This window comes from Colossoma macropomum, unplaced genomic scaffold, assembly GCF_904425465.1.
Source record: "Colossoma macropomum unplaced genomic scaffold, Colossoma_macropomum, whole genome shotgun sequence".
NCBI classification, from domain to species: Eukaryota; Metazoa; Chordata; class Actinopteri; order Characiformes; family Serrasalmidae; genus Colossoma; species Colossoma macropomum.
The window spans coordinates 27,750,613-27,762,879 of record NW_023494790.1 but is presented as its reverse complement, the minus strand read 5'-3'; the positions used below and the strand labels follow the sequence as shown (position 1 = coordinate 27,762,879).

At 37.1% G+C, this 12,267-nt stretch overlaps 1 protein-coding gene across 2 annotated transcripts in view; it reads left to right on the top strand.

Annotated features, from left to right (window-relative positions):
- Positions 1-12,267, top strand: part of abcc3 (ATP-binding cassette, sub-family C (CFTR/MRP), member 3) — a 67,290-nt gene that overhangs the window by 53,249 nt on the left and 1,774 nt on the right. For both annotated transcript variants that reach the window (XM_036572907.1, XM_036572908.1), the window contains exons 24-30: positions 1,733-1,932; positions 2,173-2,299; positions 3,417-3,518; positions 4,352-4,498; positions 5,717-5,875; positions 8,576-8,742; positions 8,840-9,034. In XM_036572907.1, the coding sequence (XP_036428800.1) occupies positions 1,733-1,932; positions 2,173-2,299; positions 3,417-3,518; positions 4,352-4,498; positions 5,717-5,875; positions 8,576-8,742; positions 8,840-9,034 (1,097 nt within the window). The remainder of the gene's footprint in view (positions 1-1,732; positions 1,933-2,172; positions 2,300-3,416; positions 3,519-4,351; positions 4,499-5,716; positions 5,876-8,575; positions 8,743-8,839; positions 9,035-12,267) is intronic.

Here is a 12,267-nt window from a genome sequence, read left to right as displayed (position 1 = left end):
TTTGAGGTTAATGAACCGTCTTCAAGTGGTTTAAGGGGTTGCATGTTCCCAAAACATTGAGATGTTTTGACATTTACCATGTTTATATCATTATGTGTGGAAAATAGTTCAAACGATGATACTGAGAAATGTATTTAATTAATCATTATTATGAAATGTTAATAAGACATGTACAAAGCCAAACCTTAGACACTACAACATTATGATAGTATTTGATTACATTAATAGATAATGTTCCTGCTTTATATAAATCACAAGCAAATCAGATCTTTTTCTTTCAGATGTATAATTCTGATGATTTAGGCATGTCATGCAACATTTCATGTACGTATGTAATGTTTGAAGCTCAAAATAGTCAAAACTCTAGAAACCATTGGCAGGTTACAACACTGAATGATATAAAGATTATTAGCATATTATTCAAAGTGCTGATTATGTAAGATCCTTGAGTTTTTTGTAGATTTTGTCTCACCATTAATAGCCAAAAATGATATCTTTTTCAAATTATGTTGATAGCAACAACATGTGGCCTCAGTTCATTCAGTTCAACTGACTGAAACAGGAGAAAATCATATTTGCCTGAACTGTAAGGTGAAGACTGCATGAACTTTTTCAAAATCCTTGAATTTTTTACTTTTAAACTTTCCACCAAATATTCCCCAGTTAGGAACAAACCCACAACACTTGAATTATGGGATTAATTACACTCTTAAAAATAAAGGACGGATCATAGTCTCATGAGGCCTCTAGGCACAAGCCTTTTTAGAGGCCCCCACACACTACTACAACAAAGCATCTGTAAAATATACCTAAAAATACAGAAATTTTAAAAACAAAAAAAGAAATAAGAAAATAAACAAAAACCTCATTGCTATGTATCAGTCTGTCGTGTCCACATCATTATGTTTTGTGATTTTTATCCAAAGACAAACAAATTTTGCAAAATCATTTAAAGTATCCCATTGCAATCACAAAAACAACACCCCCAGACTCATTAAAAATAAAAACTTACAAAAAGGACAGCATTAGTGGATGTAGTGAGGACAGATAACATTTCTTCATTTGTTTCTTTTATACAGTCTTTTGTACACCTTCAAGGGCTATTTTGTATCTACAGTGGATTGCTCAAAGTCTTTGAGCCATCCTGTAGTCTGAGGTCCCCCAAAGTCCCTGGCAGTCAGAGACCTCTGGACATTGGCCTCTCTAGCCCAGTCAGTAATCAGTCCCTGTTTGGAGTGTTACCATAGATGAGCCACTTTTGGTTCCCTAAAGAACATTTAAATTGATGGTTTATCAATGGGATATGCGAGTGTGTGTACTTTTTAAATTTTAAAGAACTTCCACATAATGTAAAGGTTCTAAACCAATTAAAGGTTTTTCCTAGAACCATCCGAGCTGAAAACCATTTAGGAAACCTTTGTTTTTAAGAGTGTATCTGTTTGATGGCCATCGTAATACAACTCGGGGCAACTCACTAAATTTGTTACAGATATCACAGATATTATTCATTTTATATTTTTTTTACTAAGAAGGCCCCAAAAATTCCAAAGAACTGAATTTGATTTAGATTATTTGAAATATGGATAATGATTTTAAATGTCTGACTTAGTCTGCCAGTGGTTTTAGAGTCTTCACTAGCCTGTACTGTGTTGTGTATATGTCTTTTCTGCACTTTTTTAGTCATAGCAGTTTAATGGCATGTTTGTCTTTCTTCCCCTGATTTCCTCTGTAGAGATTTTATGTAGCCACTTCACGGCAGCTAAAGAGACTGGAGTCGGTCAGTAGGTCCCCCATATACTCTCATTTTTCGGAGACCATCACTGGCACTAGTGTGATCCGCGCTTACGGGCGCAACAGTGCCTTTGTACTCATGAGTGATATGAAAGTGGATGAAAACCAAAAGAGTTACTACCCTGGTATTGTTTCCAACAGGTAGGTCTGGCCTCACTCCCTCTTGGATGCATGATTGTCTGCAGATGTTAGGCCTCAGACTCTCCACATGTTCTCTTTACTTGTATTTCATGCCAAAAAAAAGAAAAGACACTGCAGTAAGGTCTTAATCAAGACCACAAATGGCCTTTGTTTACTCCAACACTGATATGAAGGCGTAAAACTGATGAAAGCCATTGTGTTATTTGGAGCTGTGACAATGTTGTGTTTTGCTGAATTCAGGTGGTTGGGGGTCCGGATTGAGTTTATTGGAAATTGTATTGTTCTGTTTGCTGCTCTGTTCGCCGTGATCGGGAAAGAGTCGCTGAACCCGAGTCTGGTCGGGCTCTCTGTGTCTTATGCCCTCCAGGTACGTAACATTTGAATAAATAAAAACAAATATTAATGCAATGTTACATATATATATATATATATATATATATATATATGTATGTGTGTGTGTGTGTGTGTGTGTGTGTGTGTGTGTGTGTGTGTGTTCTTAACAAATTGCTCAGTGAGTTTTGGGTCAGTTTTCAAAATGTTTTTATGCAGATGAGTGTGTCAGTTTGCAGTAATTTACCATATTAAAGATTACTCAGATAAACAATGTTGCATGTAAATATTTAAGAAAACTAAGCAAAAAAAAAAATATATTAAATAAAAACCTCCATAGGCAGCTACTCTTTATATGAGTAGGCAGTTTTTTTTTGCATTCCTAAATGTTATATATGTAAATATATATTTACTGGACACTGATATACATATATACAATGAACTTTGATTTATATGGAATTGATTCAATTGATTGATACACATGTTGTATAAATCATGTTTTTAACACATTGTATTAGCTTCTGCAAAGAAAGAGAGAAGGATAATTTTTTTGGCTCTTGACTGCTTTGTAATTTTGTAATTTTATGCTGTCCATTCAGTGTCTGACACAGCTGACAAAGCTGACAAATGTCACTATGAAGAGTTCTCATTCATGCTACTTTTGCTTCATTTTTGTGTGACTTGAACCAGTTCTCTGCTTGTCAAACATTGAAATAAAATAATGACAGCTTAGTCTTAGTAATGTATACAACAGCTAGATTAAAATCTGATGAAATGATCATAAACATATTTACCACATTGTTTAAATACATTTGTCACAGTTCTAGTTGTGATGACATCTGAACCTGATGGTGAATTGCATGTCAGCTAGACTGTTCTGACTTAATAGTAAATTGAGTTGCTAAATGTTAATATCTGAGTTGAAGCAGTCTTCCAAAATAAAATGGAAAAAGGAAGAATGAAATCACGGTTCGCTCAGCAAAATTCACTTTGTGAAAAACAAATTTTTTTTTTTATATTTCACATAATTTATTCTGTGATATAGCTTATGCTCCTTCGTTCTGCATGTGCTGAAGAATTAATTCACTAAGATCTTTTTCAAATGACACTGGATGGAAGCATAACAGCTGACTCACCTTTTCCTTGTTGGGCAGGTCACCATGTCCCTGAACTGGATGGTGAGAATGACCTCTGACCTTGAGAGCAACATCGTGGCCGTGGAAAGAGTGAAGGAGTATTCAGAGACGCCACCTGAGGTACAGCAGATGAACTAGTGTAGATCAATAGAAATAGTTACCAAACACAAACAAATGAGTATAAATCTTTTCACCTACAAATGCAATTTTGAAATTAGTAATTTGTGGCAATATTGTAGTTTCATTGCAGTTTTTACATGAAGTAGTTTTGCAGTTGGGGCTTGGGCCGCGTGTTTAAAATATATTTAAATACATTTTATACTAAATTTGTTGTTTTAGATTTGTGTACAAACTTAAAAAAAGAACTGTACACTTGAATCAACGCACACAGCTTAGATGTGCGACCGAGTTGTTCACCAATCACAAATATATCACACAAAAGAGTCAGTTTTCAGCTTAGTCTTTCAACTGATTTGCATATGTTTAAAGCAATAAATGTTCCAAATGTCAGAAACAGGTATAATACTGTTTCTTTTATCCAGACTTCTAACATGTCGAACAGGCTTAATAAATAGGTTCATTTTTTAATATTTTTAGATAACAAAAAACATAAATACACACAGTTATTGTTTTAGTATAGATATATTAAAAGGGTTCTAGGAACACAAAATAAATCATGTTCTAGGGACTTGGCCTGAATGCATTTTCTCCACATAGCTTGGCATGCCATGTCCTCAAGAAGGGTAAACTCCACAATTGATTAGTAGTGAATAAAATGAGTCTTTTTATAGCTTTTTAACTTGTCCTTAATAAGCACATAGAAAGTTAATTGATAAATGTACACTCATTTGAAGAATCCACTCTTACAAATAATTTAGAAATGAAGCCCTTGGTGTTATGGTGGTCACTCTAACACTACACTGGTCTGAGGTATTCCTAATGCATGTGTGCAGGCACCATGGGAAGTGGAGGATAAGAAGCCCCCTGGTGACTGGCCTTCAGAGGGCAACGTGGAGTTTGTGGACTACAGTGTGAGGTATCGAGAGGGACTGGACCTGGTGCTGAGAAACATTTCCCTTAAGGTCAAAGGGGGAGAGAAGGTGAGGAGGACCATCAGCAATGATTTGAGCCATTGCAGTTGCAGTGTACGGTTTCTGATGTGCTACTGAAGCATCCACTGACATGTGTTAGCAGCAACTTGAAAAGACATGTTGGCTGGAGAAGGAAGCTCGTGCTAGCCTTCACCCTTCTATATCGTTTTTGACGTCATTTGGAGTCTTGTCTTAGTCTCGGGTTAGGATGGTTCTTGAGACCAGCCGAGTGCAGTGCCTCCGTCTGAGGTAACTGAAACTGAACTTTTTTCGTTATTGAATATCAACAAAACCTTCAGACAGTCTGTTCTCTACATGTTTAAATAAAATATGTTTGCTGCCAGTTGAGGATCTAATCAGTCCTTTTTAATGATGGCTAAACTGGGTAATATTTGTGTGTTGGTGTTTACTGGTTCCAAAATTCAGACACCCCAGATCAGAATGTTATTACTGTTTTTATTCAGTTGACTTTAATGGTGCTTCTGAATAAATTTTAGAGAAGAAGAGACAGAGAATAACCACCATCATTTACTTCTAAAACTTACAATGCAAAGTTGGATTAAGAGATAATAATAATAATAATAATAATAATAATAATAATAATAATGAAACTATTATTATTATTATTATTATTATTATTATTATAGGCTATATATTAATTACCTACATACATACATACATCATCTAAACCGCTTATCCTTCTGGGTCCGTTTTACAAAATATATAATGTACAATTTATACATATCATGTATAATGAATAATTATGAATGAAAAATGAACTACAACCTAATTTCAATTTTTGTTCCTTCTTTTTATTTTAATATTTTGAAAAAAATCTTAGTCTGGTGCGTCCAAGTCTCGGTCTTGACTACAACACTATGTTATGGTATTATAAGATGCTATTTATATATGCTAGTTCTACTACTGCTATTGCTACAGATGCTAAAAATAACTTTCATTTCTATATGTAAATGCTCTGTCTCACTCTGGTAGCTTATTTGCGTTCATGCACGTGCTGTTTTCTGCTAGTTAAGAAGGCTGCTGTTGATTCCACCCTTAGCAACACTTGTGCTGGGAGAGTGCTGGGTCAAATGTCAGCTCAACCCTGTTGTTCCCTCAGCCATGCTAAAATTTAAATTAAGGGACAAATTTACTGATACTGATATTCACTTTTATATTGGCATACCTCCCACTCGTAATCTCAAAGTAACCTGTGTTGGTCTGCAGATTGGCATCGTGGGTAGGACCGGTGCAGGAAAGTCCTCCATGACCCTTTGCCTGTTCCGTCTTCTGGAGGCTGCAGGAGGGGAGATCACCATTGACGCAGTGAAAATCGAAGAGATCGGCCTTCACGACCTGAGATCCAAACTCACCATCATCCCTCAGGTCTGCGGTGCTTTCCCTTTCTCATTTTTACGTTTGCTATGCAATCTGTTTTAATTTAAGCACATCTCGGCATATTAATATTTCTCTCATGGGGTTTACTGTGTAAGCAAAAAATGAGAATTCACATTCAGTGCCATAAAGTATTTCATGGTAGTAAGTGTTCTTTTTTTAAGGAGTAAAGGAGGCCAAAGCATCTTTACGCCCACAAAACAGCATGAAACAGCTTGTTCTTCAGTGGCTAATTAGCTTGCTTGATTCCAAACACAACTGTGGTTAATTTGTTGTGAGCTCGCATCCAGATTGTTAACATTTTTCATTCGTCTTTTGTTTTCTCCAGAAATTCCTGTTCTTGACTGTGACCCTAATTCACTTTTAACACATTTTCTTTTCTTTCTGCTAATTCACTTCTAACATTGAGGAAATGTGATTTGGCCTCATTTGCCCCTCATAGCTGATCTTAGCATTGAAATCAATAAGAAAACAAGGGATGTGAATGGACAAGCTACAAAAGTTACATTGTACTGTGAACTCTAGTTATGTGACAGTGTAGCTGGACTATTATAAATATGGCTACATATTCTCAATACATTTCCCAGTGAGTGAATGGCGTTTTTGCTTATATATTCTGTATATTTCTTCCTGTGTAAACTTCCTAGAAGCTTGAAGGACAACAATGGAAAATTATTGCATTTAATTTATAGAAAAATGAACAGAGCTGTGAAGATCAGGAATAGTGTGAGGATGCACACAATGAACCCTTTCCAAATTATGTTCCAGGGACACAGAAAATGTTGTCTCTATTCCTAATTTAAGTGCAGTCATAAATGAAAATAGTTTTTTTATGTATTTGTATTTGTCCATTACATTGAATGTTGGTTTTGGTGAGCAGAAGCATCTCAGTAATAATACACAATGTTTTTAGGGTTATTGAAAAACAACTCAAAACAACTTCAGTTTGTCACAAATTCAGTCAGTGATTTTTTTGTTGTAAATTCAAGGGATCAGTTCATTTTAAGGAATAAAGTGAAGGTTTAAAGGTGCAAAATTGAAGATACACAGTTACTCTAGCAGTCAAATAGATGAACTACAACAAAGTTGGATCTATTTTTGTTACTCTTTGACTCTGCCACCTATTCCCGGCCATCACCCTGAAGCACACCTGTGGAATTGACAGTAACCAGTGTCAAGTTTAATTAGAGTTTGCCAGCATTACCAGACATTGCCATGACTTCCCTTTCTAGTGGTGAGGTAGGCTGTTTATTATGGCCACTGCCTTTTTTTTCAAAGTTTAAATGTAAATGATAAAAGAATGGCATTATGTTAATGCTACTTGAAAGAAGATACAGCCTACATCTCAATAGAGCACATTGAGTGTGGTTCTTTTCACAACTCAAACAATTTCACAAGATGCTAATAACATTGAATAAGAGCATGAAGATTTAGAAATATAGAAATGCATCCAGGCCAAATCCAGTGGAAAAACCCTTCTACAAATGGAAAAAGAAAGTTATAAACACATCAGCAGTTATAAATACATCTGTGAACATCTCCATAAATGCTTTTTCCACGAAAAGATGAAGGTAAGGTACAAATATATAAAAAGTACATAAAATACAAAAACATTACAGATATTGATGCGCACAAACATGCCTCAAACTCAATTTTCCCTCTAAATCTTTATTCTTCTGCCTCTGCAAACAGCAAGCTTGAGGTCAACACTGTGACTGGGCTACCCTACTAACTGGGAATGGAATTACCCCAGTGACTGCACTTTGTCACAGTTTCACATTTTCAGAGACTTTTCATCTAATCATGCTTTTTCGAGTTGGGGGAAGGGAGTGGCGGGGTTGCAAAGTTACAAGGCTGTGATCGCTTGGCATTCGATTTATACCGATGTGCAACTGCAAGGATAGTCAAGAGTGTCTTTGATGTCCTGTTTTTCTTTGTAATGAGTTCCCACAAGTTTTTCAGTGAACTGTGACTGCCAGGCAAATATTGTATTTATAGTAGCATTTAAGGTAGAACAGAATGTTTGAATAAGAAGTCAAATTCAGCTTTGTCTGGTTAGCTTTGTTATCTACGTAGAAGCTTGATGCAGTTGACTAGGATTGCATAAATCTCTATGAAGATGGTTAATCCACAGCATTACTTTACCAGGCTCTTTGAGTGATATTTATCTACTTGATGCTACTCAAGCTGGCCATTCAAACAGTTCAACTCTTTATATGTATCGCGTTTACATACCTATCCAGGAGGAGCGTTTTTTGGCAGCGCAGTGTGTTTTTTCCCACACTACTAAAACTTGCCAGCGCAGGCCACTAACCTGATTCTGCAATGTTTTCTTTACCAAGCAGATGGAGCTAGGGGCAGAGTTATGTGGTGTAGGAGAGGGTCTTTTAAAATGACTGTCTGGAGGTCAGTATAAACAAGGACAAGCCTTCCGCTCCGCTCTGAAATTTTCCAAATGGGGTTTCTCACACACATAATACACTTGTGCTGATATACGTTGTATATCTGTGCTTGTGTGCACATTCCTGTGTGTGTGTAAGTGCGTTTGTGTAGACCATGTCATGTTTGTAGCAGAGTGGAGGTAGTGTCAGCATGAGTCCAAAGCTATACATCTGTCCTTACTGCTTACTGTATTTGTTGGCATTGTACATATATAATGTAAATGTGATCTGTAATATCTGCTTTTTACAGGAACCGGTTCTGTTCTCTGGGACTTTGCGGATGAACCTTGACCCCTTTGAGAAATACAGTGACGATGACGTTTGGAATGCTCTGACATTATCTCACCTACATAAGTTTGTCAGCAACCAGCCAGCTAAACTCAACTTGGAATGCTCGGAAGGAGGAGAAAATCTAAGGTGTACAAAAACTATGTATCACATCTCCAATGTACAATTTCCAATTAGTTTTTCTGTTTTAGTACTTTAGAGCTCACCGTTTTATGTGTCTGTACAGTGTGGGACAGAGACAGCTCGTCTGTTTAGCTCGAGCCTTGCTGAGGAAGACCAGAATTCTGATCCTTGATGAAGCCACAGCAGCTATCGACCTGGAGACGGATGATCTCATCCAGTCGACCATCCGCACACAGTTTGAGGACTGCACAGTCTTCACCATAGCTCACCGACTCAACACCATCATGGACTACACAAGGTACAGAAAGATTACCATTTATAATAATGAAAGAATAAACAGTGAAAAGCAGAGTGTTAAAGTGATTTAAGGGGTTAAGTGGTGTTGTTAAGCAACATACATGATAAAATACATCAATTATGAAAAATTATTTAATAATTACAATATTCATAATAAACAGTTCTTCCACCAAGCAATGTAGTTTGGTAACAGCAGACTATTTGCAATGGTATTTAATGGTTTTAGTACCTAATGCATTGTACCAAAATTCTATTGATATGTGTTAGGGGTGGGAATCTCTAGGCACCTCATGATTCGATTACGATTCAGAGGGCTGCGATGTGATTATAAAACGATTATTGATGCATCTTGATGCATCTTTTTTTTCTATACAGGATTTCTTTTTTTCTCACTCTGTGAAGACCTGGTGCTTTTAAAGCAAAGTATTGTAATGATCCATAATGAATTTACTTCCAATATCTTTTATTAATAAATCAAACAGAAGCGATGTGCCAAGTGAACTGGAAGGCTCTCATTCACTGCTCTTGTTTGGAGCACATGAGACGCTGCTGCCACTCATCTGTGATAAAGTGCAGTCATGGTGACCCAAGACTCTGTGGCAATGGAAGTCCACGCATCACGTTACAGCTATTCTACCCGTTTTCTTCAGCAATTTTATAACTTCAGTTTTGGTCCCGTTGTAGAGAGTGGGGGGGTCGCTGTGTCAGTAAAATATCTTTGAGATGGGTCGCTGTATCTTGGCTCCAAAGTGTGCAATATTACACGAAAGCCCTGGTTCTCAAAGACTGAGTACAGACGCAAATCCTTGGCGATAAAAGTTGCGATTGAGTTTGTAGTTCGCTTCGCCCTTTTCGAGTTGGGTGGAAGTTTTGACATTGCTTGCTCGATGGTCCTCTGGTTGGCAGCAACTACAACCGGGCAGAAAATGGGTGGAAACATGTAATATGGTTTCCCCCTCAACTTCATAGGAGCTAAAGTGCTTCCATATGCTAGCTCAGGGGTTCGGCGACATGCGGCTCCACATCAGAGTTAGATTTCTATGTAAAAATAAAATAATCCTCCTTTGCAGTAAAATAAAGCTCTGCTGATCGTTCAAACACAGCTTTAACAGTACATGGTCTTAAATGCTGGAATTAATGTAGCCTGTAACTGCTAGTTCACCTAGCTAGTAGCTAACGAAAAAGCAAGAGAAAGATTTAAGACAAACATCGATAATTTGGAGATGAATAGACTTATTTGCATTTATAATCACTCTAGCTAGTTTCCTGATATGTTTAATCTGGAAAAAAAATCTGGAACTGGAAAATTCGAACGAGAAGCTGGAGATCGAGAAGTGACTTCAGCCTCGTAAAAAGTAGAACACTGAGAGACATTTTACAAGAAACTGTTCTACTTGTGTAGAAAAGTTTCCCGCTGGTGATGCAAGAAAAACGGTTACAGCTGAACTAAAGCTTAAAGGAGAGCAAAGTAAGTCTGCGTTTTTGTTTGTATTATATTTTTAGACTACACTAGGACATTAGCACATACTGAGACACGTACAGCCAAGATGGTAAAATGGACTCAAAATGTTGTGGCCACCAAGGTGTTTAGATTTTTACTGAAAGGACAAAATGACTCTTTTTAACATTTGGGTTGCGACCCCTGACCTAGCTTTTAATGTTGTGTGCCACCACAGACTGTCCGGGCGCTGCATATCCGCACTTTGTAACGTTCCGCCTTTTGTGTTCTGTCAACATTACGTTATCAATTAAAATTTAGAAATTGTCGATTTTTGACATTTGTGAATCGATTCAGAATTGTCTACGCCCGCATCGCGATGCATCTAAGAACCGATTTTTCCCCCCACCCCTAATGTGTGTGGAGTATTTTGCATTGGCTTTGAATGTTGTTCAGCCAGTCAGTCTTAGAACCATAACTATATATATAATTATTAGATATTAGATAATTATTAGTTATTTATTTTTTAGAACATATTTCAAAGGATAAGACTTGCATAAGGAAGGGGAAAGGCAAAAGAAACTAAGTTTCCAAAACTGTGCTTGAATGACTGTGAAAGGATATGACAGTCCTGTGAAAAATATTTGTCCCTCACCCAATTTCTCCTATTTTTGCTAATTTGTCACATTTAGATGTTTCAGATCAACCAACTAATTTTAATACAAGATAAAGACAACCCGAATAAACACAAAGTGCAGCTTTTAAAGGAAGCATTCCATTTATTGAAGATAAAAATTATTCAAAGCTTATATCACCCATGTGAAAAAGTAATTGCCCCTCTAAACCCAGTAACTGGTTGTGCCACCCTTGGCAGTAACAAGCGCAGTCAAACGTTTGCAAAAACTTGCAATGAGTCTTTTACATAACTGTGGAGGAATTTTGACCCAATCTTTTTTGCAGAATTGTTTTAATTTGGTTAAATCAGAAAGTTTTCGAGCATGAACTGCCTGTTTAAGGTCTTACCCCAGCATCTCAATCGGACTGAAGTCAGGACTTTGACCTGGCCATTCCAAAACCTTAATTTTGTTTCTTCTGAGCCATTCAGAGGTGCTTCAGATCATTGTCCTGCTGTATAACCCAACTGCGTTTGAGCTTTAAGTCGCAAATTTCTGGATTTTCTAACAGAGAGCAGAATACATGGTTCCATTAGTTATGACAAGTTGTCCAGGTCCTGCAGAAGCAAAGCAGCCCCAGACCATCATACTACCACCACCATGTTTGACTGTTGGTATGATGTTCTTATGGTAGAATGTGTAGAATGCGCCTTTGTGTTCGTTTTGGTCAGCAGTGGTTTGCACCTTGCAAATGGTTGCCGTCTTTGCCCAGTGTCTTTCTTTTTGTGTAATCATGAAAATTGACCATAACTAAGGCAAGCGAAGTCTGCAATTCTTTAGATGTTTGTCTGGGTTCTTTTGAGACGTCCTGGATTAGTCATCAGTTCACTCCTGGTGAATTTTGGTAGACCAGCCACTCCTGGGAAGGTTCACCACTGTTCTGTTCAGTTTGCTCCATTTGTGGATAATTGCTCTCACTGTGGTACACAGTGGTTTTGAGACCTTCTAGCTGCTTCACATTGCCAGACAGGTTCTATTTAAGTGATGTTTAGATTCAACAGGTCTGGCAGTAATCATGCCTGGGAGTGGCCAGTAAAATTGCACCCAATAGTCAGTTGAATTTGGCTAACTGGTTGATTTTTTCTTTAATAAATGAATCATCATTTAAAAACAGCATTTTGT